At 36.4% G+C, this 27,114-nt stretch overlaps 1 protein-coding gene across 1 annotated transcript in view; it reads left to right on the forward strand.

The window, feature by feature from the left end:
* The window catches only part of st6galnac3 (ST6 (alpha-N-acetyl-neuraminyl-2,3-beta-galactosyl-1,3)-N-acetylgalactosaminide alpha-2,6-sialyltransferase 3), an 85,746-nt gene extending 70,273 nt beyond the window's left edge, over nt 1–15,473 (forward strand). Inside the window, exons 4-5 of the mRNA XM_056464708.1 lie at nt 6,558–6,665; nt 14,055–15,473. Of these exons, the coding sequence (XP_056320683.1) occupies nt 6,558–6,665; nt 14,055–14,244 (298 nt within the window). The 3' untranslated portion in view covers nt 14,245–15,473. The remainder of the gene's footprint in view (nt 1–6,557; nt 6,666–14,054) is intronic.
* Nucleotides 15,474–27,114: the final 11,641 nt, after the last annotated feature.

The following is a 27,114-nucleotide window of genomic DNA, read 5'->3' on the forward strand; positions in this document are numbered from 1 at the left end:
TTAAAAATCAAGGTAAGATCATATTTTATTTTGGTAAAATAAGCATATTCTAGAGGTCTTTGCCTTTCATATAAGCCACTTCTGATACCAAATGATCAACTAGAGATCAAGTTATTATTTGTTGTTCATTAAACTTGGATAGGCGACAAGACTTTTGTCAGGTAGTGTAGATCTATTACCATAAAAGAGGGTAAAATCATGCAATGTTTTTTTATTTCTCTGAGCTGATAGAGAACAGGGCATCCTGCTTTAGCTTGTCATAGATTAATGAATATTTCAGCAGATGAAATCTGTTCTGTAAGCAGTCTGAAGTGGAAAAAGAGAGTAGGGTGATAAATGACTTCTTGCATTGACTTGTCACATGATACATTTTGGAATTCTCTCTTGCATCTACACAAACTGTGAGTGCATTAATTTGAGGTCATCTCATAGATGTTTTTCCTTTGAGGCCATTCATTCAGTGCTGAAATTGAGCTATTATGACTCATAAAGAGACCCAGCTCTTAAAACTTTTACAGAAATTACAGACAAAAACTTATCTGTCAATATTTTTTTGAGGTTTCATATCATCCAGGAATATAACATTGAATGAATGATATTTTGAGCAAAGTTGAAAGCATTATTTATGCGTTATGAATTATATCTGAAAGGGGTGATCCAGAGTGTATTTTTAAGGCTTGGTTGTGTTTATGGGGTGCATAACAATGTTTTAAAAATAATGTAAAGGGTTTGACAGATAAATTTGACGAATTTGTAGCTAAGTTGTTAACGGTGCCAAACAGCATTTCCTGTTGTTTACATCCTTGATACAACATATCATTAACACTAGAAAATATGCATGTAACAGATAATTTGTAACAAATGAAAATACTTACAGGTTGTGGCTATATATATATATATATATATATATATATATATATATATATATATATATATATATATATATATATATATATATATATATATATATATATATATATATATATATATATATTCAAGTCCTGGGAGGTAGGTCTGATTTCTGATCACGTGATTGGAAAGTACTGATTCTAGCTTGCCCTTTACAGTAACCTTGTTTATTTTCTTGATTCAAGTTATATATGTTTAGTTTTTTTGTGAATTTATAGTTTTTTATATTAAGTAAAGTTACTGTTTAATGCACTGATATCATTTTGGATGTTTTTTTTTTATTATTATCGTTTACACACAGGATCAGAGTTCAGGACTGAGGCAGAAGTTTAAATAAAAAGTGACAAACTCTCTGTACAGCATATTGACATGCCTGAAATCAGGTGCAGCAAGGCGTTGTTGGATAAATTGGAGTTGTGCTGACCAAGTAAAAGCACTTAAGAACAGGAGCTGCTGCATTTGCTAAAGCCCTATCATTCACTAGCAACTGCTGACAGCCTCAGGGTTATTAATAGATCTTGCCAAAATGAAAGTAAACACAACCTTAGCTTGGAGGAACTGTCTGTCTTCTTTAATGTGTCAGGTAATAATAGGCGTACTTAGTTTCCTCACAAAGATAAATTGGCAGAGCCTATAAGAGCACCAGGCTACTCTGCTACTCTCCTCTGGCTGAATGAAAAACTCATCCCAATGGACAAAACAGTTTTAAAAAAGCTTGAGGAAGCTCTGGTCGGCAGTATTAGTCAGCAGAAGTTCACCTTTAAAAATGAGCTGTTTAGATAATGAATTAAGCAAAATACTACAGTGCTTCTCCGTTTCCTTAAAGTTGGTGAGCAGTTCTATCACTAGTCTTGTGTGTATGTTCTAAACATTCTTGATTCGGAACTTTTGGGTGCTTTCCCACCTAGATGTTTGTTTTGGAACCGGTCTCGTTTGCCTAGCTACCGCAGTTCGGTTGCCACATGTGAATCCGCGCCAAAACAATCAGTCGGAGATTGCCTGAATGAAGTGGTCTTAGCACAATTCTAACAAATTCTGGAGCAGATCGATTGTAGTGAGAAAGCAATATGATTCAACGAACAAATGAACCAGGCTACATCACAGTGTATTATGGACATGTAATAGGCATATATTACTATATGAATGAGAATTATGAGTAGGGCGTTTCATGTCGAATATGAAAGTGAAAGCATGCTGAAATATTACAGAGTGTTGTTTATCTGTTAGAAAAATTGACCCAGATTACCATCTGATATTTTTTCCACATTTTAATCTTAGAATATTTTGTATTAGGCCTATTGTTTTGTTTGTTTCTGCACTGACACCTCGAAAGAAAGATCAACATTCATCAGCTTCATGATCTGACTGCCGCCTCGGTTCATCAGTTGTTTCTCTCTATAATTTAAGTTTATAATGCATAATTCTAGCCGACGTTTTTTTTAAATAGAATAATTGATTCAGCCGATAGATTTTTACAACGCCTGACAACTGAAATAAGGCGATGTATGAGAAAGTCTTACCTCTCTGATTTTATATTTGGTGACAATGTCTGTGGGTGTCAAAATTAAAGCGCACCTTTTCACTAATAATGTCTCATTTCTTGTTATCATTTAAAATGTTAAAATAACGACGTGTGACAACTGAGCGGAATCCATGGGAAAAATAAACTCTGAAACTCTGACCAATGTGAGGAGAGTTTACTCGCAAGTGACTTATTTGAAATATATTGGTCCATTTAGAAACATTGCCGTGTGAAAGCGAAACACACCAGGAAAAAAAAACATTGTAACAATTTTAATCCTTGTTTCAGAACAAAAGAATCGAGCCACAGGTGTGAAAGCACCGTTAGCCCCAATCCCAATTCTATTTTTGTAAAAAATAGAACCACCCCCTACCCTTACTCCTTCCCCTTGGCCCTTGAAACCGAGTGTGAAGGGGAAGGGCTTCAAAATGTACCCCTTAGAAATGGGACACCCTTACAGCACACATCATCAAATGTCATCGCAATCTTTTGCTTCATATGAGATCAGACGATCACGATTGCTGTTATTCCAGTTGCGACATTTTTTAGTATTCATCTTCAGGAAATCACTAAAGGCATATATTATGTTATCATAACAATATAATGTTGCAATACGATCGTAACTGTACTGTACAGTATATTTACACCGTAGCCATATTCATCTATGTAAACACACAAAAACAACACCAACATTATAGCAGACACTTTAAAAAGCTCATTCCCAGCCACTAGACTTTTCTGGCAGGGTATTTGAGTGTCAATGAGTGTCAGAATGTTTTGGGAGTGCTATACAAGAGTTATTATTAGGGATTATAGATAGCGAAATTTAGCGGTTTTATTGTAGCGTTTTTTTTAAACATGACGGAAAAACACGAATGCAGTTATGAATATATTAAAACCTATGCTTGTTAGTTGTAAAAATTTGTAATAATGACAAAAAATATTACTTTGTGCATCTCTTTACTTCTGTGTGCAGCCATGCTGTTGCTGTAGCTGGTGTTATCTGGGAAATTTTCTTACTCCTTGGTTTCGAGTGTGGTCCTGATAAATCTTCGTTTTAATGGGTATCTAGCCCTTCTCCTTGCCTCTATGCCTTCAAGCTAAAGAGAATTGGGACACCCCTACCTCTTTATGTGAACGCGCAAAACGAGGGGAAGGGCTAAGGGGTAGAATTGGGATTGGGCCTTAGTCTCTTGTCTTGTTTCTATTAGAAGTGCTGTGGAACTGTGAACATGATTTTTAGTTAAATTCACAAATGCATGTTTAACATAAAAATGCAAGTCGAATTTCGTATCTATGAACTCAGAGAGCATAAAGGAACCCTTCACATTTAATGAAAATAGGCTCATTTTACTTTTAGCTCTAGCTTTTCAGCTTTAGGCCTTTTAGCTTGGCATAGATTATTGAGTAAGACTAGACCATTAGCATCTCGCTTAAAAATAAAGTACAATTTTTTTTCTATTGAAAGCTTCGCTCTTCTGTAGTTCTGTAGTGACATAGACGGAAAATTAAAAGTTGCTTTTTCTAGGCCAGTATGTCTAGCAACTATACTCGCATGTGTACAATGGCTGAAGCGGGCGGAAATTATATTATGCAGCACCTAAAAATTGCTTAATTTCCATCAATATATCCAACCAAGTTACCTAACTGGGGACTTTTTTCAGGCGCTGTGTAATATCATTGTGCTGTGGTACTGCAGCAAAGTGTCTTGATTATTATGCCAGAATTAAAGGATAGTTCCTAGCCATATTGGCCTAGAAGATAGGAACTTTTCATTTTCTGCCAGTCTTAGTAAATGTGGGTAAGGAATAATTATAGGAAAATTATCGAAACACTTTGAGCGAGATGCTAATGGTCTAATCTGATGCAGTGATCTATGCTAAGCTAAGCTAAAAATGTTCCTGCCAGACTCAGATTTTAATCAGAAATGCTAAAACTCAACTTTTAACTCTAGGGAAGTTGTAAAATTCGCATATATTTACAAAAACAGTGGTGTGTTTCTTTAACTTGTATTAAGCATAAGCATTATAGAACAATCAGCTCCTAGAAGCTGCCATTTTAAGTGGTGTTGGGCTCTATTTTGACGACCCATGCCAAAGTCCAAAGCGCAGTGCGCAAACGCATTAAGGGCGTGTCAGAATCCACTTTTGCTATTTTAAGGACGGAAAAATCCACTTTGCGCCAGGGCGCATGGTCTAACAGGGTTGAGCTTATTCTCTTAATGAGTTATAGGTGTGTTTTGAGAATAAACCAATCAGAGTCTCATCTCCCATTCCCTTTAAGAGCCAGTTGTGTCGCGCCATGGTGCATTTGCTATTTACATGATGGACTTTGTAAGTGGAAAAACTGAACCCTTCACTAGAGAGAAAACAGTTAAATGGAGCATCTGCAGCGCAAGAATGAGAGATGAGCCTCCTCAATCTTTGCTTTCACTTTCACTCTCGTGGATAGGGAAACGTGTTGTACGCACAGATATCCATTAGCCTATATAATTAATTTCATTTGTTGAACGTAAAGATTTGTTTCAAAACTATTTCTAAATTCAGTTCTAATTTCCAGCAAACGAATAAATGAACAATAATAATGAAGTGTTTAAAAAAGTTATATCCAAATACACATGCTGTGCCCAGTATGGTCTAAAACCTGACAGGTGGGCAAATCTAAGCTTGTTTTTAATAAAACAAATATAAATACACATCTAATAAATAATACTGCTAATAATGATAACATTATACAAAAGCAAATTGTCATGAATGAACTGAAAAAGCCCCCCGAGATGAAGAAGGCATAAAAGTATGGTTTTTATATTTATGTAAGCTAGAAAATATGTTTTGTAATATTTTAATCCTTTATATTTCTGTCCTATATATTTCCTTATTATATCCTATATATATCCTTAATATTTTAATTCTTATTCATTTGTAAAGATATTTGCTATTGCTGTACATCCTGTATGTATTAAGCAATGTGTAAGCAAGGCGCACAACTAACGTGCTCTGCGCTGGACAATAGACCGGCTTTGATCTGGTCTATTGAACCGTCTATTTAAGTTCCTCAAAATAGCAATGCGCCAGCAATGCGCCTCAACATGCCTCCTTTTTTAGATCAGAACACCTTTGGGCGTACATATGAGTGCAAATGCATTTGCTATTTAAACGGCGTGGCGCAAAACGTCAAAACGACTCTTGCGCCGAGCTGAAACTAACAATACAACAATTGCGTTGCGCCTTGCACCGCATTGCACCGGGTGTAAGATAGGGCCCGTTGTGTTCAGCTGAACAATATTTCAGAAACTATTTTAATGGCAATTTAGTGGTGAACCTAATAGATACTACAAAATTAAACCTGTATTTTAAAAGCAGGTCTGCTCTTCCTGATGAAACCAGTGATCTTTACAAACAACCTCTGAAATGATTTTTTTTCCCACAGGTGCCACCAGCTCTAAATGCTATGATATGTTTTGATGATTGACCACTTACCTAAGCCCTGCAGGGGAGAGTTTTACAGGCTCAAGTTGCAGAGCCTATAATATCAGGACTGTGTGATGGAGGTAATGAGTCTGTGGAAGTGCTTTTATACAAGGCAGGGGAGCACATGCGCACTTATTATATGACACTAAAATATGACAGGACTTTATTCACTTTAATCTCTGATTGGTAACTAATTTCACAAAAAGAGTTCATTTTTATCTTGTAAAGCAGGGGTCACCAATCTCGGTCCTGGAGGGCCGGTGTCCCTGCAGGGTTTAGCTCCAACTTGCCTCAACACACCTGCCTGGATGTTTCAAATACACCTAGTAAGACCTTGATTAGCTTAATCAGGTGTGTTTGATTAGGGTTGGAGCTAAAATCTGCAGGACACCGGCCCTCCAGGAACAAGTTTGGTAACCACTGTTGTAAAGGATGATGTTTTCTGTTATGCTGGTCCTCGTCACTCTAACTACCCATTTTCATCAGTAAGGTTCACTTGGCGTATTTTCTTTTGGACACGGGTGCTTTATTTTCCAGCTGAAAGAGATATCACAGCTTATTTTATGGATCATTTGAATATAGATATTTCAGATGCATATTTTCATTAAACTCTTCTAACGGAATTAAGACATCTTAACATCGTTTTATGTTGGCAGGATTCAGTCTGGATCGTACCTGAGCACCGGTTGGTTCACGCTTATTCTGGCAATGGACATGTGCAAGGAGATTCGAGTCTACGGCATGATCAATGACACATACTGCAAGTAAGACTGACATGCAATCTATCACTTGAAAGTGCTCTTTGAAGCAGCGTCACCTGCTTCCAGAATGTAATAGGATGGCAGAGCTGATAAAAGAGCAAAGATGTGGGCTTCATTTAAACATTGGGGGAAATGGCCATATTTTTATAGTACCAAAATGAATTCATGACATGGATTTTTATTATTTTATTATATAGAGTTGAAGTCAAAATTATTAGAGATGTTTAGTGATATTTAACAGACCAAGGACATTTTTCAGAATATTTTTTATATATACAGTGCTCAGCATAATTGAGTACACCCCATTTTGAAAATGAATATTTGTATCCATTTCTCAGTGAATATAGGCAATGTATTTTGGTGCATTTAAACGAAACAGATTTATTAAACAGATATATTTATTCTAATAATATTTTAGTCACATATTTAAAAATTGAAAGATAATACAATTAAATTCAAGCAAAATATTGCAAAAATTTGCTACGATACTACAAAACTTCAACTAAATGTTTCAATTGGTTTGCTTCTATTGATTTTTCCTCTTTTTTAAAATGTGTATTTAATTATTTTCTATAACATATAAATTTGGGTGTACTAGTTTTTGGACCGTTATCGTAAGTTATTTTGTTAGATAAGCTCCAGATTTGGCTTCAGTACTGACTAATCTAATGTACATGCACAAATATAATATTGTATAGCTTCCTATTAAAAACATGGATTTAAAAGAGAGATTTGTGAGGAGTTTACTTATATATGCTGAGCATTGTATATATATATTTTTCTGGAGAAAGTCCTATTTATTGTAGTTTGGTTTGAATAATAATATTAATTAATTTTTAATTTTAAAAATCAGATTTTAAGTTCAATATTATTAATATTTTTTCAATTGTCTTTAGAACAAACCAATGTTTTCTATTAACTTGCAGTTATCCTAACTTTCCTAATTATCATAATAACCTACAGTGGTCTTTAAATTTCACTTTAAGCTAAATACTAGTACCTTGCATGGTATTGGAAAAATCTGACATTGCAATGTTTTGTATTTTGTCTGCAGTATATATTGCGATATGAATACAATTTCACCAGATGACTTGAATAGCTTTGTTTGAAAACAATTCATTAATTTAGATTGACTATAGACATTTAACAAAGCAATGATAAAAAACGAAATAAACAGAGCTTCGTGGTTTTCTGGAGAGTCTAACAGTATTACAGTAAAACTGAAACTAAAAAATCGAATGTAAAATGACATGGTCTTCATTGTATATATGATTTAAAAACAATTATTTTTAATTAAAGTTACTAAAGTTGGTATTTTTTGTGTCTAAAAGCTTCAAACTCCTGAAATTTAAATAGTAAAAAAATAATAATAAGATAAACATTCACTTTATTCCGGTTAAACTCAAACCTCACGTGTTCTGAATTGAGTGTCTGAACTATAATCCAGACTCAACATTGCACATCCTGCGATGTGACTATTGTGGATGTGCACATTGCTAAATCATTGCTGAATGATATATTGTGCAGCCCTAAAATTAGTTAGTAAAACTATTGTGTTTAAAAGTGTTTAAAAAGTTTAAAAAAACAGTGAATTTCGCTAACTTTGCTAAATTGAGTTTAAATTGGTCTTCAAATCCAATCCAGGCTCATTCTGATTACGTACCTCGCATTTTTGGAGTGTGCCAAATATGTCCCAGGAGCTATGTTTTTTGCAGTTTCTGTTTTCATTAATTCACTAGAGACCGCTGTGTACGCTTTTTCAGATCTGAAATGTCTCTTGCGAGTGCCATTCGCACCTGCTCTTCTCATTTAAATCCAGCAGAGGCCGCTGTTGACTGACACACTGACTGGCTGACAGATCTCCCCACCCACCCTCTTCCCTAAACCCAACCGATAGTGTTTTAAAATGCACTGATTGACCAGCGCCAACCCACTTTCCTAAACCCTACCGAGAGTGTTTGGAAAAGCAATCCAGAAAAAGAAAAGCCCTCGCGGCAGCCTGATTTTGACCACATTTTCAGATTTTACCACATTCTCACTCTGTTATTTACTTGTTTGTTTAATTTTTTGGCTTTTGTTTTTGTCTTTCCTGCTTTCTGAAACCATTCTTTGCCAGACTCAAACCCCGTTGTCATGGTCAACTCCGTCCTGCATCTCAAATTCTCTGACATACGCGACGAGCCACTGGACAAACTGGTTACAGCGGAAAAGGAACTGGTTACTGCTAGTGCGAAATGGAACAGCGTCCTATAGTGTGAACAAGCTGATCTAAATCAAGTTTAATCTAAACTGGAACTACACTAGCATTCCACAACTAATCTGCTGTCTGCCTGTTATACTGAATATGTTCCACTATCTGAAATATTGTTATTGCTTTTATTATTATATTTATGTAAAAGATTGTGTTTATTATTATCTATGTAAAGTGCTTTGACACAATTTGCATTGTAATATGCAAATTTGAATAATCCTGAAACACACTTGACCATGCAATGAATTTGGCCAATCATGAAATTGTTATGTCGTCTTCAGAGCATGTGTAGCCACTCTGGCTAGAGTCAGCCGACTGCTCTTGAACTGCTATCATGGTACTTTGGTGGCATTGGCGGTGTCTAAAGTCTAAATTCTAATCTGTATGCACTGCTGGTTTACAAAATTTCAGCCAAGACAAATAAATAAATAAAAAAAATAACAATAACCCATGTGCTCCCCCTGGAATGTGTTTTTAGCAAAGCTAGATTTCCATAGCTATGACTTTCCTATGACCATACTGCCCATATAAAGAGCAATTTGCTGTTGGCTTACAGTAGGATCTACAAATCGGATGCAATCACAAACACTCCTGAAGATTTATGTGAGATGCATTGTCTCAATTACCTAAAACATGATAGATGTTGAAAACATGATGTTTGGAACTGCCTCAGTGCCATCATCTTCAGACAGTTTATTGGCCAAGACAGATAATAATTCTTCAAGAGACCTTGAGTCAACCATCCTTCTTGAATTGGTCTACAACATGAGGGAAGCATGTGCTGTAAGTGTTCTGGAATAACAAAGAACCTACAGCATGGGTCCTTGGGATAGGAACCTATTCTTCTTGTACAACACAAGTCATGTGGACACCAGCACATTGCCCTGATGATGCAATATGGTTTACCTTTTGGGAAAACTCCTTGGTCCTGAGCCTTCACTGCAAGAATCTCATAACAGAAGGCCAAACAGTATCCCAAACTGCCAACAGGATCTACAAATCGGATGCAATCACAAACACTCCTAAAGATTTATGTGAGATACATTGTCTCAATACCCTAAAACATGATAGATGTTGAAACCATGATGTTTAGTACTGCCTCAGTGCTATCATCTACAGGGAATTTATGGGCCAAGACAGATGAATGTTTATCAAGAGACCTTGAGTCAAGCATCCTTCCTAAATTGCTCCACAACATGAGGGAAGCATGTGCTGTAAGTGTTCTGAAATAACAAAGAACCTACAGCATGGGTCCTTGGGACAAGAACCAATTCTTCTTCTACAACACAAGTCATGAGAACACTAGCACATTACCCTGATGATACAACATGGGTTACCCCATGAGGAAAACTCCTTGGTCTTGAGCCTCCACTGCAAGAATCTTATAACAGAAGGCCAAACGGTTACCCAAACTGCCAACAGGATCTACAAATCGGATGCAGTCACAAACACTCCTGAAGATTTATGTGGGATGCATTGTCTCAATTACCTAAAACATGATAGATGTTGAAACCATGATGTTTGGAACTTCCTCAGTGGTATCATCCACAGGCAATTGATGGGACAAGACAGATGATAATTTTCCAAGAGACCTTGAGTCAACCATCCTTCTTGAATTGCTCTACAACATGAAGGAAGCATGTGCTGTAAGTGTTCTGGAATAATGAAGAACCTACAACATGAATCCTTGGGATAAAAATCAATTCTTCTTCTACAACACAAGTCATGTGGACACCAGCACATTGCCCTGATGATGCAATATGGTTTACCTCTTTGGGAAAACTCCTTGGTCCTGAGCCTCCACTGCAAGAATCTCATAAGAGAAGGACAAACAGTATCCCAAACTGCCAACAGGATCTACAAATAGGATGAATCACAAACACTCCTAAAGATTTATGTGAGATGCATTGTCTCAATACCCTAAAACATGATAGATGTTGAAACCATGATGTTTGGTACTGCCTCAGTGCTATCATCCACAGGCAATTTATGGGACAAGACAGATGATAATTCTTCAAGAGACCTTGAGTCAAGCATCCTTCTTAAATTGCTCCACAACATGAGGGAAGCATGTGCTGTAAGTGTTCTGGAATAACAAAGAACCTTGGGACAAGAACCCATTCTTCTTCTACAACACAAGTCATGAGATCACCAGCACATTACCCTGATGATACAACATGGGTTACCCCATGGGGAAAACTCCTTGGTCTTGAGCCTCCACTGCAAGAATCTCATAACAGAAGGCTAAATGGTTACCCAAACTGCCAACAGGATCTACAAATCAGATGCAATCACAAACACTCCTGAAGATTTATGTGAGATGCATTGTCTTAATTACCTAAAACATGATAGATGTTGAAATCATGATGTTTGGAACTTCCTCAGTGCTATCATCCACAGGCAATTTATGGGACAAGACAGATGATAATTCTTCAAGAGACCTTGAGTCAACCATCCTTCTTGAATTGCTCTACATCATGAGGGACGCATGTGCTGTAAGTGTTCTGGAATAATGAAGAACCTACAGCATGGGTCCTTGGGACAAGAACCAATTTTTCTTCTACAACAAAAGTCATGAGAACACCAGCACATTGCCCTGATGATACAATATGGGTTACCCCATGAGGAAAACTCCTTGGTCTTAAGCCTCCACTGCAAGAATCTCATAACAGAAGGCCAAACAGTTACCCAAACTTACACACATATCCACAAATTACATGTAAATGCATCAGCTTTTTAAAGCGTAATTCTCACTACTCACTACTCTTAAGTACTTAAAAAATGGCAAATTTTTACTTACACTTTGAGTAATATTTACAACAGATAATTTTACTCTACTTGCACTACATTTTTAGGCAAGTAATAGTGCTTTTATTTGAGTATGATTTTTCAGTACTCTTTCCACCATTGATTAGACCCACTTCAAATCACCAGAAAAATGACAATATGTTGATGCAGTCACAAATCTCAGTTAGATTTGCATTGCATGTAGGATTTTTTAATTTATTTCTTAAAAAAAAATAAACAAACAAACAAGCCAGCAAGCAAGACAAAGAGAGTGATAAAGAATAAATAGGGAGTGCTATTGTTGAAGGATTAATGAGTGTAATTATGTGATTAGCGTGTTTGTAACATAGCTATTATTTACAATTTTTTTTCCATCCATTTATTCATTCTACTCTTCCTAAACAATGAGCAATTTTCATTCCACAGCAACCCCCAGTCACCTCTAAAGATTGGCAAATGAAAAAACAGTGGCTGCAACAAAGTCATTTTGATGAAAGACAGTTCAGCTGGGAAGTATCTATTTTAGCATAATGTGCTGAGTTGTTGTTGCAGTTGACCTTGCTAGATCTCTTGTAATTAAAATTCAACAGGTGCCACTGAGAAGAAAAAAAGGCAATTTATTTGAGGGCAAAACAAAATTTAAAGAACTAAATAAAATAGATAAATGCCTTCTAAACTAATATTTCTCCACAGCAATACTCTACGGACTTAAAATTTCAAAGCATCGACACTGCTATGTACATCATAGACCTTAATATGCATGATTTATTAACAATTATTCCATGGTCTGTTGAAATTTTTGATTTTGATTGGCCGAAGGGTAAGCAGGGTAAGCAAAACAATAAAAAGCATGAAGAACACATTAAACAATGTTTGTTGTATAAGTCAAAGTTAATTTAGAATTCACTACTTTGTTTTTTATTTGCGGTTTCCATACTGTCCCAACTTTTTCTGATTTGTGGTTGTAATATAAGAATAAATATTTTATTGGCAAAATATATAGAGTGTTCAAGCAGCTAACAGGGAATGTTCCACTGAAACTTTAAGTTGTTCCTTAAGCTGAACTTTATCATTGTTTCCCAACATTTTTTTTAGTTTTTAATATACCCTCTTTAAGTGATTCTTTCTTAAGGTTGTTCTGGACCCCTCTATCCATACACCTCACAAAAGTCTTGTCGCGTATTCAAGTTTTAGGAACAACAAATAATAACTTCACTTGGCTTATATGAAAGGCAAAGGCCTCTAGATTATGCTTATTTTACTAAAATAAAATATGATAGTTGATTTTTAATTATTTAATTAGGACAGTAAGGTCTGACTTTGCTTAGACAAAAGTCGTGTAACTTAAAAGAAATAATGTACAGTATAGGATATAAAGTCATGGTGCAGTGGAAAAAGAATTAATATTGTGTATGACTTCAATAAGCTTGGAGGACTGCATCCATACATCTCTGCAATGACTCAAATCACTTATTAATAAAGTCATCTGGAATGCCAAAGAAAGCTTTCTTGCAGGACTCACAGAGTTCATCAAGATTCTTTGGATTCATCTTCAATGCCTCCTCATTCATCTTACCCCAGACATGCTCAATAATGTTCATGACTGGTGACTGGGCTGGCCAATCCTGGAGCACCTTGACCTTCTTTGCTTTCAGTAACTTTGATGTGGAGGCTGAAGTATGAGAAGGAGTGCTATCCTGCTGAAGAATTTGCCCTCTCTTGTGGTTTGTAATGTAATGGGCAGCACAAATGTCTTGATACCTCAGGCTGATCACTCTAGAGATCTCTTGCATGCCCCCAAACTCAATGTAACCCCAAACCATGATTTTTCCTTCACCAAATTCGACTGATTTCTGTGAGAATCTTAAGTCCTGGTGGGTTCCAGTAGGTCTTCTGCAGTATTTGTGATGATTAGGTTGCAATTCAACAGATGATTCATCAGAAAAATCTACCTTCTGCCACTTTTCCAAATGGTCAACTTGAAGTCAAGTTATTATTTGTTGCTCCTACAACTAGGATCGACGACAAGACTTTTGTCAGGAAGTGTACTTTATCACTTCTTAATGGCATCTAAGTCTACAAACATGTATCTATAATAAAAGTTAAGATGTACCTTTAGAGTCTTCGAAGCCTACTAAGAGACAACATTATCTGGAAATGCAGCCCTGGTCATTAATAATCTTCTAAAAGTATCTCTGGTTGGTTGCTGTTGGTTTGTTTTTTTCCTCAATCAAACAAATAAACCAAAATTCATCTAACAAAAGAAAGTTAACCAGTGTTTCTTTTTAAAATTGTACTACTAAAGCTTGAATGATTCAATGAAATAACAGAATACTGTATTTTTTTCTTTTTAGATCAGAAGGATACAAGAAGGTGCCATACCACTACTATGAAGCAGGGAGTCGTGACGAATGTGCAGAATACCTCCTGCATGAGAGCGCTCCTTACGGCGGCCATCGCTTTATCACCGAAAAGGCAGTTTTTGCAAAGTGGGCTAAGACACACCCCATCAAATTTTTCAGTCCGGAGTGGCAGCTGTCGTGACCCAGACTCCCATTCTTTCCGAATATTCCCTAGCACTACCACTCTGTTGGCTAGTTCCCACTTTATCACAATGTAAAAACACTTGCCATGCAGTGGCAAACAAATCATTCCGATGGTGATTTCAAACTGCAGTTGTCTGAGGAAAGTAACTACCCTACACCATGAGGAAACATCGAAACTCTGACGAACATCTAACAAATCTGATGTTGATTGTTGCATGCTCTCATTTTGTACTCGCCTGGAAAATCAAGTAGTTTACATTTTTTTCGGGGGCACATCAGCAAAACACGTTACAAACATGTTCAATCTTTCATCACGTCAGATGCATTCACATTAGGGCTGGCTTTTGATGATTTTTATGTTTATATAATTTGGTCTGAAATGGCTTATGGGGCATTTTGCACCTAAAATAAATTCAAATAGAACAAAACAATGTAAAATCAGTGCAGTGGAAGGCAAAACTGTGTTTTGTGGAAATGGAACAAAATATAGTATATCAACATTTCGTTTTTTTGTACTAAACGGGCGATTAAAAATATCTACACGGAAATAAATAAATGCAAATAAATAGCTGAATGAAATTTTGAATAAATAAATGTACAGGAATTAACTAAACTTAAAAACTAAATACATTTTTACTACCAAAATCTATATTAGAGGTGCTATTAAAACATTATGTGCGTCCCAAATTGCATACTTATATTATTTACACTGCACAATGGTGCAGAATGGCGTAGATAAGTAGTGGATTCACACTGAAAATTGTCAAAATTCAAGAAAAATGGACTTTAAATATATGATGTACACATGATTCAGCTGTTAAAAAAGAAGCGTAGAATGTTAAACACTTCATGCACTCAACAGTAGCAGCTTTGCTAGCAAAAAGGGCAGGAGCTATCGGGAGCTGAGATTACGTTCCTTTAATTTATTTTGGAGTTTCCAAGCAAAATTCTCCCATATAAGTGATTATATCCCAATGGTGAATCTGGTTGCACTCACGACAGGTACTATTTGGTAGTTTGGTCTTTTATTTAACATATTTGGCAACCATTAAATGTTGCCTGGGAAATGGTTAGAATTTCTGTTTAGATAAATAATATTAGTGTTCCATTTTGGATGACACTATGATTATATCCAGACCCCCTAATTTTTCATAATTTTTTTGCGATTAAAATTGTGGTAACTGTGTGGTGGTAGTAAATTTGCAGAAAAATTTTAAATTAAATTTGCAGAGAAAAAAAATAAATAAATAATAAATAATATATATATATATATATATATATATATATATATATATATATATATATATATATATATATATATATATATATATATATATATATATATATATATATATTTAAATTATATAAAACATATATATATTATTTACCTTATTAGGTAGCCTAGATGTGCAATCTTCATGCCAAATTATAAAAATAAAGCTTCTTTATTTTGGTCCCTTGTCTAGACAAGATTTAAAACAACAGGGATTAAGCCAAAGGAAGGTTGTACAACTCTTATTTTTACTCTCGATCTTACTTTCTCTTTCTCAGATTTCACTCCCTGAATCATCTGACGTCATTTGCCTCACTCAGGACTTGCGTTATGGACTCCCCTACTATTATACCCCTAAAATACAGATTGCCATAAAACTTGCCAATGGCAGGGAAGCGTTTTCTCTCGTCAATGACAGGAGTTAAACGAAATCATTTATCAATTTGACGCACATCATAATACCAGCCATATATGTCAAGCAAAAATAATGTCCTATGATTGTATCATCCTATGATGATTATATGGTTTAGAACTGGATATTTTAATAGATTTTTTATGATTATTTTGTGTTTAAATTAAGATTTTTGGAGGATCACAAAAAATGCTACTTTTTATTGATTTCGCATTGAATTCAGTGATTGCAAAATCGCAAAAAACTATGGGGTCTGAATATCATACACTATACAATTGAGTGTTGAAGTGCACTAGTGTGTAAGTACATAGTGTACAGTGTGTTATTTGGTGCGCAACTGTTGTTTAAACACTTTCATGCAAAAGTATGACAGCATTTTAGAAATGAACACATCAAATTAATATGATTCACAGTTATACATTTTTGTCTTTCCTGCACCATGAATAAATTGTCAAATTTGTATACATTGCCCAGCCATAGTTTCTCATAGGTTATTTAAACTATCAAATATTTTACTTATGTTTTCATCAGCCCAATCTCATGACGAAGCGTAACTATTTAACGTATTATCAGAAAAGTGGCTAATTCGTACAAATACATATGGTTTAATTCAGGAGTAGACTGGCTATAGGGAGCACTGGGACATTTCCAGTGAATCTGGGATGGTCAGTAGCAAATCTGGCCTGCCCAATCCCCGGTTTTCACTTATCGATCACCCCCCAAAACCCCCCTCCCCCTCTGTTTCACCTACTGATCGATCACCCAACTCCAACACCCTCCTTTTCACTTACCGGTCACATAGGTGGTCTAAGGTAATACCTTTCCTGGCAGAAAATACAGTGCCAGTCCGCCACTGGGTTATTTCATACAAAACTGTAACAGACATGCACCCAAACTTCACATTGGCGGATGCACAAATAAGACTGTACAAATTAGCCACTTGATTAAAAAGTTACAAACTGCCATGAGATTGCATTGGTTTCAACACACACACATCAGTTTAGGAACATGTGACATTGAAAGCATTCATTGAACAGCCAAATACATTAAGGAATTAATTTTTGATTTATTTATTGAACACATTTAGTCAAATCCAGGTGTTCATTAATCTGAGAGTGTATAATATAAACTGATATTGTGTCGTTACGTGCCATGTAAAGAAAGCTGAATTCGTTTTGTAGGTCTACTGTCAGCAAAAGACAGATTTCGGATCTCAAATGTGTGCCTGTATGAGGTGTAGCGTACACTGACTGTGCAAAGCAACCTTCATTGTTATGCCTTATTTGCTTATTTAAAAAATGACACTCCACAGTCACTAATCCAAATTCTGTTGTCAGATCAGATTGAATTTGATCATTCACTGTAGCTAAATGTTGTAGCATCATGTAAAATGGCACACAATGCTGCACTCTTGAGGCATCCCCACTGCTTTGAGATGCCCACTGCACTTATCTGTGTATTTTATTGTACTTTTATGTATCAACAACACTCATCTTCACCGATACTGTATGTAACGAATTTTCTTATCAGCTTGTGATCCTGACATCATTTGGCAGCTCTGCCTGGACAGCCTTTATCTTCTAATGCAGCACTCTGGGGATGTTTGACCAGCACTCACAGTTTTCGCCTGGGGAAAAAATAAAACACACTCTAGATGTGTGAAGAGAGAACTCTAGGATGAGAGACTGATGTATAGAATGGAAAGGAGGGACGGTGATGAGATACTGCTCACTGCTTTGGCCAAGCTGTTCATTAAAACAATTGATGCCGGCTCAGTTTCTCAGAGTGCTGACCCAAGGATCATCATTTCTTGTCCTCTCTATTGATTTTGCTCGTCGTGTGGTATAAAACAGAGCTGGTCAAGAAACAGCACTTTCACTTCGCCATCGCACTCTGCTTCTGCTGTTCACGCCTGAGTCGTGTTTGATTTTCTCATGATATACACTACATGACATGAAAGTATGTGGACGCAATGCAGAAAGCAGTGTTCATCTTTGTTTGTTTTGCCTTAAAAAAATCTGAAAAGAGAAACTAAATTGTGTAATGATCATTGGTCATGCTTTACTTGAAGGGTGTGTTCGTGAACCTTTATAATCGTGACGGACATGACATGAGATTTTATGCTTGTGACAACTGTCATTGATGCTGAGACTGCAAGGATTTTCAAAGTAGTCGTGTCACAGATGTTTTCACACTGCATGACTCTGGGGTAGAGTTTCATCGCTGGTGTGTTTACACTGCAAGATGGATCGCCAACAGGGGGTTTCACACTGCTAGACTTTACAATAGGAAGAATCACAGTCAACTTTGTCTCAGTCCACGAACTACGTCTCACAACCAAACACACGCGAGAGGTGACATGAAAACAAAGCGAGGTCACGTAGTGACTGTGTGATTGTTACTCCCATGAACGAGCACCGATTTGCCCAACCCAGGCTCATTCTGAGAACGTAGTCCCGAGGACATTTCTGGAGACCGCGAAATACGTCCCGGGAGGTACGTATTTTTGCAGTTTTTGTTTTCGCGAATCCGCGAGAGGCCGCTGTGCGCGCTTTCTCCCGCGCCGTCCTCGCGTAAACCCGCTAGAGGCCGCTGTCGAACGACCTTCCGCCTGTCTGCCTGGATGACAGTATGATTGACCGTGCGACTGGCCAATCAGCTGACCCACCCTCCTCCGTCCCTAAACCCAACCAACGACGATTCACAAAAGCCGTCCAGAAAAAGAAAAGCCCTCGTCTAATTTTTACCACGTTCTCGGATTTTGACCACATTCTCACCCTGTGATGAACTTATTCGCTTCATTTTTTGGATTTTGTTTTCTTACCTGATTTCTGGAACCGCTCTTCCCCGGACGTCGTCGTGGTCAGCCCCTTTCTGCGCCTCGAGTCCACCAAAGTACACGAAGAGCTAACCGGATAAACTGGTTGCAGCGGGAAAGCCCTCCACACGGAGCCCAGCGGCCGGCCGGCAAGCGCCAAAAGGAGAGGCGTCACACCGCCCCGCAGCGTTCGCTTAAAAAAATTAAATGCAGCCGGACGTACCCCCGGCTACGTATTTCGCAGTCTCCAGAAACGTCCACAAGACTACATTTTCAGAATGAGCCTGGGTTGGAGTTGCCTGTGATTTCAGGCATTTGTCTGTGATTTCTCAAAATCTGTTGGGGAAATCAGGGCTAAAATCATGCAGTCTAAACTTGGCATAAGTGGCATTCACTCAGTTGCCATTTTAAGTGAAGTTTATTTTTAAACTAATTTCGAGAGGATCACCTGATTGTCCACAGCTGGTCCTTCATTAGCTAACAGATGTTTCACCAATCAGAGGATTCCTATCTCACTATAAATAACCAGAGTTTCTCACCTTAGTTATCTTCGTCTTGAAGAATCCCCCTTTCACCCCTACTCCTCCTTCCTTTTCCTAGATATGGCAGCACGGCGGCCCAGTGGTTAGCACTGATGCCTCATAGCCAAAATGTCACTGGTTCGAGTCTTTACCAGGCTAGTTGACATTTCTGTGCAAAGTTTACATGTTCTCCCCATGCTCAAGTGGGTTTCCGTGGGCCCCCCGATTTACTCCCACCATCCAAAGACATCCAACATAAGTGAATTGACCAAACCAAATTGGCACCATAGATGAGCTCTTAGTCAGCAGTATATCTCTTCATAGCAAACTCTAATCCGTCATTAGCAACAAATAAGCAGGGGAGTTCTCGAGATCTACCTGACCTCAAACTCCCCTCTCGCCCTGCAAACGAGAGGGAGTCCCGGGCTCGAGGATCTTATGAGCTCAGGGCTCTCTCCCAGGACAGCATGTCAAACACACTTTATAATCAATCATCAGCTAAGTGTGAACTCTTGAAATGCAAAGATGAAATTGTTTGAAATGTCTTTATGATGATCTCACATAAGCAAATACATTATAACTTGTCTTTGTCTTTGACATGACAACTTGACATTACCAAGAAAACAAAACCTTTTAATGTCGTTGTCATGACATCATCAAGACAATAAAACCTGTCATAAACCTGTCATAAACATGATTGTCATGAGGCTGCTATTATTGTGTCATGATTCAAGAGGGCCCAAGAGATTCAAGAAAAAATATTAATGACATTGTTATGAAATTTCATTTCATTTTATGTCATTTTCTTCTGCTTATCGGGGGCCGGGTCGCGGGGCAGCAGTCTCGGAAGATAACCCCAGACTTCCCTCTCCCCAGACACTTCCTCCAGCTCCTCCTGGAGGATACCGAAGTGTTCCCAGGCCAGCTGAGAGACATTGTCTCTCCAGCATGTCCTGGGTCTTCCCTGAAACCTTTTCCCGGTGGGACATGCCTGGAACACCTCCCTAGGTAGGCATGCAGGAGGCATGCGAAACAGAAGCCTAAGCAACCTCAGCTGACTTCTCTCGATGTGGAGAAGCAGCGGCTCTACTCAAAGCTCCTCCCGGGTGACAGAGCTCCTCACCCTATCTATAAGGGTGCTCACTGCCACCCTGCAAAGGAAACTCATTTCAGCTGCTTGTATTCGAGATCTTGTATTTTCAGTTATGACCCAAAGCTCATGACTATAGGTGAGAGTAGGAATGTAGATTGACTGGTAAATTGAGAGCTTTGCCTTTCAGCTCAGCTCCTTCTTTACCACAATGAACTGGTACATCGACCGCAATACTGCTGCTGCTGCACTGATCCACCTGTCAATCTTATGTTCCCTCACTCATGAACAAAGCCCCAAGGTACTCCTCTACCTGGGGTAAGGACTTTCCTTCAACCTAAAGATGGCAAGCCACCTTTGTCCAGCGGAGCACCATGGCCTCGGACTGCTGATTCTTATCCTAGCCTGCTGAAGGTCATTAATCACATTGTAATTAATTTTTTATTTATTTTTTTTATCTCAGCTATCATTAAAATGCCATTAAAAATGACTGACTTTGTTATTAAATTATTTGACAGAGTATTGCCACATTTACTGAGAAATTTTGATTTCAAATTTAGTTTGTTCCACTGAAAAAAGTGATCAGAAAAATATTTATCACACAATTAAAATGGCTTCATGACCATCATGTTTATGAAAGATTTATGACAAGTTATGTTGTCTTGGTAATGTCTCAAACAGTGTCAGATTTGCATTTAAAATGACATAACTGAGCAAATGAGTTGTCCTAAGCATGCATAAAATGACAATGTCATGTCATGATTACAAATGTGTAGGGACTTATGAATACTTCCATCAAATAAAGTATTACCTTATTATTTTAACAACAAAATACTTCTTTAATGCAGTGTTTTCTTAACACACAGTTTCATGTTAAGCATAAACTTCACAAAATGTGGTTAGAATTATGCTCCAAGCAAGAAAAAAAAAAACGTTTGGAAGAAATTAATCCTCAGCAAGGATTCAGTTTATTTATTAAAGATGACAGCGAAAACTTTTACATTGTTATACGCCTATTCTCCCTTTGCTGCTATCTGCATTTTAAATCTCCATCCAAGTTCAAATACTCCATCAGATGCAAAAGGAAAGCCACAAACAATGGTAATACACACTTATGATGTGCTGTCATAATAAATGCAAGTATGTAACAGCCTTCCAAATGTTATAATCAAGGAACAGAGAAACTCAAGTCTTTTAATGCTGTTTGTTTTTGGAGATTGCGTAGTTGTATTATTGATATTATTCACATGTTTTTTATAATGGGTGTAGTTAATAGTAACATTTGTTAAGTGGAAATGGGTCCACACGCTTATAATCATGTTGTGTATATCTGTGTTATTAAGAGAGAAGTCTCTCTTGTGAGTTCTGTCATCTGAAATTCATGATTCATGAGTCAAAACATTCTGTTTTCTGACTTTAGCATCAAACTTGTCTTGTATCTAATGTTATAAGTGCTTTTTTAACCTTATAAAGAGGTGAGTTGTACACTATATCCTTTTCCATAATCTTTTTTTTTCATTCGCAGCATTTTTTTGTTTTGTTTTTAACTTTTATTGTAGTAATTGTCCTCACACAGTTAAGATTTGATACCATGATGCCTAGATGCCTAGTGATTTTTAGCATGTTATATGGTTGCATATTCTCCAAAACAAGGAAATCTAATTTAAAATTTCCATCCATTTTGGATTATAGTCTTGACGTAAACAAACTAATTAGCTTAATGTGATGCATAACTGTCATATATGAAAGAAATAGGTAAAAGTTCAGCGAATATATATATATATATATATATATATATATATATATATATATATATATATATATATATATATATATATATATATATATATATATATATATATATAGGTCATGTTTTTTTTTTCTGGGAATAATATTACTAAAGGAGTTGTTGACATGAAATTGAACCAGCGTTTTGTAAAAACCCAAAACAATACAAACATAAAAATAAAACAAAAATCCGAACTTTTTATGTCCAATAACAATGGAATGACACAAGGAGAAAGTACTGAATATATTTCACCCTTTATTTAAAAGTTTTTTTTGTTGATTGCAGCTTAAAGACACATCTTTTAATGCATGGAGAATGAAGTCACATGCATTGCTCAGGTGTGAGTTTTTCGTAGACTTCAACAGAGTGCAAAAATATAATGGTTCTGTTGGTTTCATCTATTAAATCTGATCTTAAATATGTTTTTTCTATTGGATTGAAGTCAGGTGATTGGCTGGGCCATTCTACAGCTTGATTTTCTTTTTCTGAAAGCATTTGAGCATGTCCTTGGCTGTGTTTTGGATCATTGTCTTGCTGAAATGTCTATTCTGATTTCATCATCATCCTGGCAATGTAGATGTTGGACTGAAGCAGCTAATGTTAGTTGATGAAGGGCAGAGGGTTGCTAAAGAACTACTAAGATATTTCAGCTGCTGTCTGGGCTTTCACTGCCTTTCTACACCTCCCTTTCTTCATGTGTTGAATACCTTTTTCCTGTGTCATTTCATTTTATTACACATAACCTAATTTGTAAACTAATTAATATTGTTTTATTTGCATATATGGGGTTCGTTGGTTGTTAGCAACATCTGGTGAAAAGTCAACAGCACTTTTAGAAATATGTTTTCTGAGAAAAATGGTGGCATGGTCAATACTTATTTACCCCACTGGATATTGGGGACCGATATTCTAATATAATTTTGTTTAGAAATTAACCTATTTAGATTGATTAGCTGTAGACTATAAAATATTATGGTCATTTAATAGTATGCCCACATTTCATAAATTGACAAACACAGACTATCTTGGAAGTATATGAAAGTAATTACTCATTAAGTGTTTTTCTCCATGAAACCATTATCACTTAACTTGGATTAATCAACTTAACATGGGTTCAAACTTTTGAATTTATAAGATTAAATTCAATGATCACATAAATAAAGTATATGTGAGCTGAATACGATGTTAATTTAACAAAGATGACATACAGTGTTTTCACCCTTAGAAAAAATAAAACAATTAAAATAAAATGCAATCAGGCATATCTAGCTCCACCCATGTCTCGCATCTTTGGTCATTTAAAATTAAGATGCGCTGACAGTTCCACCCATTTTGGGTTACAAAATTGCTGTTTACTAACCGATAGGTAACTACACGGATACTATATCCAAGTTTTATTACAGCCTATGGTTTGGACTGTTAGCTCTCATCAAATCCAAATTCAAAGATTACCTACAAAAAAACACCCAAACCTAAATTCAACACATACTATTCCCCTACAGAGCTTGTGTTGCCTTTCCATTGGGTCAAAATCAATTTCAAGGACTTTAACTGTTATTGTTCCCTGTTGGTGGAATGACCTACCTAGCTGAACCTAAGCAGCAGAGTCTGAAGTGGGTTCATCAAAAACCATTTCACTTGTTTAGTATAAAGCATGAAAATCATCTGTTGTAATGATAAAAAGTCATGACCAATTTACAAAGCTATTATTTATAAAACACAGTCAGTTCATTACAGAAACCGTACCCGTTTATTTTTTGACCGACAAACATGCATCATAAGAAGCTTAATATTTGAAGTTAAACTTTGTAATGCAAATGGATGGAAATGGTTGCATCTATATATAAAACTCAAAGTCCTTAATACTAGTATTCATTTCTTAATTGCATTAAAAAAAAAAAATGTTGTACTGTCTAGGGCAGGGATGGGCAAACTCGATCCTGGAGGGCCGGTGTCCCTGCAGAGTTTTGCTCCAACACTAATCAAACACACCTGAACACCCTAATTGGTGTCTTCAAGATCACTAGAAAGTTACAAGCAGGTGTGTTTGATTAGGGTTGGTGCAAAACTATGCAGGGACACCGGCCCTCCAGGATCGAGTTTGCCCATCCCTGGTCTAGGGTCATGTACAGATGTGTTTATATCCCTTTAATTTGCTACTTCAGTGTAAGTTAGGGTTTTATAAGAAAACGTTTTTGCCACACTTTTCAGTAAGGTTCTATTAGTAAATGTTATAATTTGTTTTAATATTAACATGAACTAAGAATGAACAACACTTGCCTAACAACTTGTAGTTGATGTTAATTTCAAGATTCACTAAGTAAGTGATCTAAGATTCATAAATTATTACTATTAAATTAGATTATCAAATTAATTATTAAAATCCAAATTTGTGCTTGTTACCTCCAGTTAATGCACTAGTTAACTAAGATTAGCAATGAATGACTATTTGGATTAACTAACATTAACAAAGATTAGAAAATACTGTAATGAATGTATTGTTTATTGTTTGTTCAGGTTAGTAAATACAATAAAATTACAAAAAATCAAGGTGTTACCAATGTTTTATGGTCTGTTAAATGCAAATCATTTAACATTTTACATTTAAGATCAAATTTAAGAGATGCCAAAGTCACAACATGCAGAAAAAAGTTCAGTGCACCTTAATTTTAATTAAACAGGAAGGAATTCACCTAAATCAAACAACTAAAAAAAGGAAAAGTCAAGTAGTTTATTTATATAACACATTATACATTACAGATAATAATATAGATCAGTTTTTCACTAGTAAACAATGACAAATTATTATAAATGTTGAATAGATGGATGTAAACATGTCATTATAGTATATATTATATGTGGTGTATATATATAATATGGGCTGTCATGCAGTGGGCTGCTTTTTAAAAGCAAGGACTTGGCATCTTGTTAAAAAAAGAAGAATGAATAATTCTAGAATATCTTTCAGCTCGAAAATGATCCCACGCACAAGGCCAGTTCAACAATGGAGTGTCCTAAGAGGTGATTTTCCTAGAATTGCCCTGTCAAATCCCTGAACTCAGCCTAACTGTGAATATCTGGTGCTGCAGAGTCAATGACTACACTGAAATATCAATCTGCCTGGGAAAAAAAGAATACAATTACACCTCAGTAGAGCTGTGTATATCACACAAAAGACTTTTATGGAGCCGGCTTTGCAGCTGTCATTGCCTGCATAATAGCTTTATATCGTACTGAATATACCATTTGGATTTTTATAAAAATGTAAAGCATTTTATTTAAAATTGGATTTGTAACTCGGTTTAATGAGAGGGTCTGAAAACCTTTGCAAAGCACTGTGCCCTGTGTTGTGATCTTGAACAACTTGGCTTCAAAGAATTTCCCATTGTTGGTGTGTAAAATTCAGTCTTGCTAACTGTTATGTCTGTTTTGCGGTCTGTACAGAATGTCTGTTCTTCATTGCAAATCCATTCATTGGATTCAGAAGGTTATGTGTGTTTTGCAATAATATGATTTCTATTACTAATAATAGTTCGCTGTATTCTGGAGTATAATCAGTTCACAATTAAAATAGAGAACGACTGGTGACTCGGTGACTCGTTTGATTCATTCTCAATTGAAATGATTGTCCTGTAAAACTGCTAGTGCCAGCGGGCAGCACAATATTACCAATTTTATTGCTTTAGCATTCTGTAGCACATCTGAAAGTTTCTCGCAAGTCAAATAACTCATCACATTTAATCAAGTTCATTTTTTCCTACAAAATAATTTCTCTCTGAATGTGCTGATCCCCTTAATTGAACAGATGGGATTGCGCATATCTAGGCTTCTGCTCACAGCTGACAACACACTGCTGTTTTGTGAAATTACAGTGACTGTGAGAAAAACACCTGTGGAAAATGTGTCTACAGTTCACTTCCTCGAGAATGAATGAATGAATCTGCAAACATTATAATTCTGCATGTAAAAGGAAAGGAACCCCTATTACAGTTTTTCTTGATTGCTTTGAACCAGTTGTCAACAGAAACTTCACATTTTCAAAACAGTTAACACACAGGCCTAAACAGCAGCACTTATGGTTAAAATGACACATTTTGTTTGCAAAAGGCTCTAAAGATTTAAAAAAGATTGCAAAAGGCTCCAAACATTTAAATATGCAACAAAAGCTAATTTTGCCTTCAAACTACACAACTTGCAAATAAGCATATGAGCTCTTTCAATCAATCATTACACAATGGACAACAAAATACAAAATACACAAATCAGTGCACCATTGCTTGACATTGTAGCCTATTGCCATTGCCGTTTGTTGACTTTCTATGTAGGCTATGACAAATTTGCCTTTTTGCAAAGAATTGGATCCAGAATAAGAAAAGCTTTGATTAAAATTTCACTGATGTTCATGTCTGTGGCTGGAAACTGAAATACTGTAGAAAACAACAAAAAGAACCCCATTAAATACTGTAAATATTACAGAAAACACAAATCTAGAGTCAAATCTATTGGGATTATAAGACATAGCCACATGACCTCCTCCATCCATGCTGGCAAAGAACAACATAGACCAGCCACCTTTTTTATGAGGTTTGCAGACTGATTGCTAATTGAAGATTTGTATGAAGGAGTGTCAAACCGGTGCTTCAGAGATCACACACTGATCTTGGTAGTGTCTAATGGTTAGGAATAGATGGTTTCGGTTTGGTTACCATAGCTAAAACAATGGGGTTTGGACTGCTTGAATGACATCCATGTTAACTGTTTAAGCTGGAAAATGTATCAATCCAAAGAGAAAGGGTATACCAACAAAATCTCACGGCAATTCGTAACTTTTTGATTTAGTGGCTAATTCGTATGAATTCGTATGATCTAATTCGTACAATTTAGTACGATTTGCTCATCTGCCATTGACAGTTGGGTTTAGGGGTGGGGTTAGGTGCCACGCCTCCTTTTTAAAATCGTACGACT

Source organism: Danio aesculapii, chromosome 2, assembly GCF_903798145.1.
Source record: "Danio aesculapii chromosome 2, fDanAes4.1, whole genome shotgun sequence".
NCBI classification, from domain to species: Eukaryota; Metazoa; Chordata; class Actinopteri; order Cypriniformes; family Danionidae; genus Danio; species Danio aesculapii.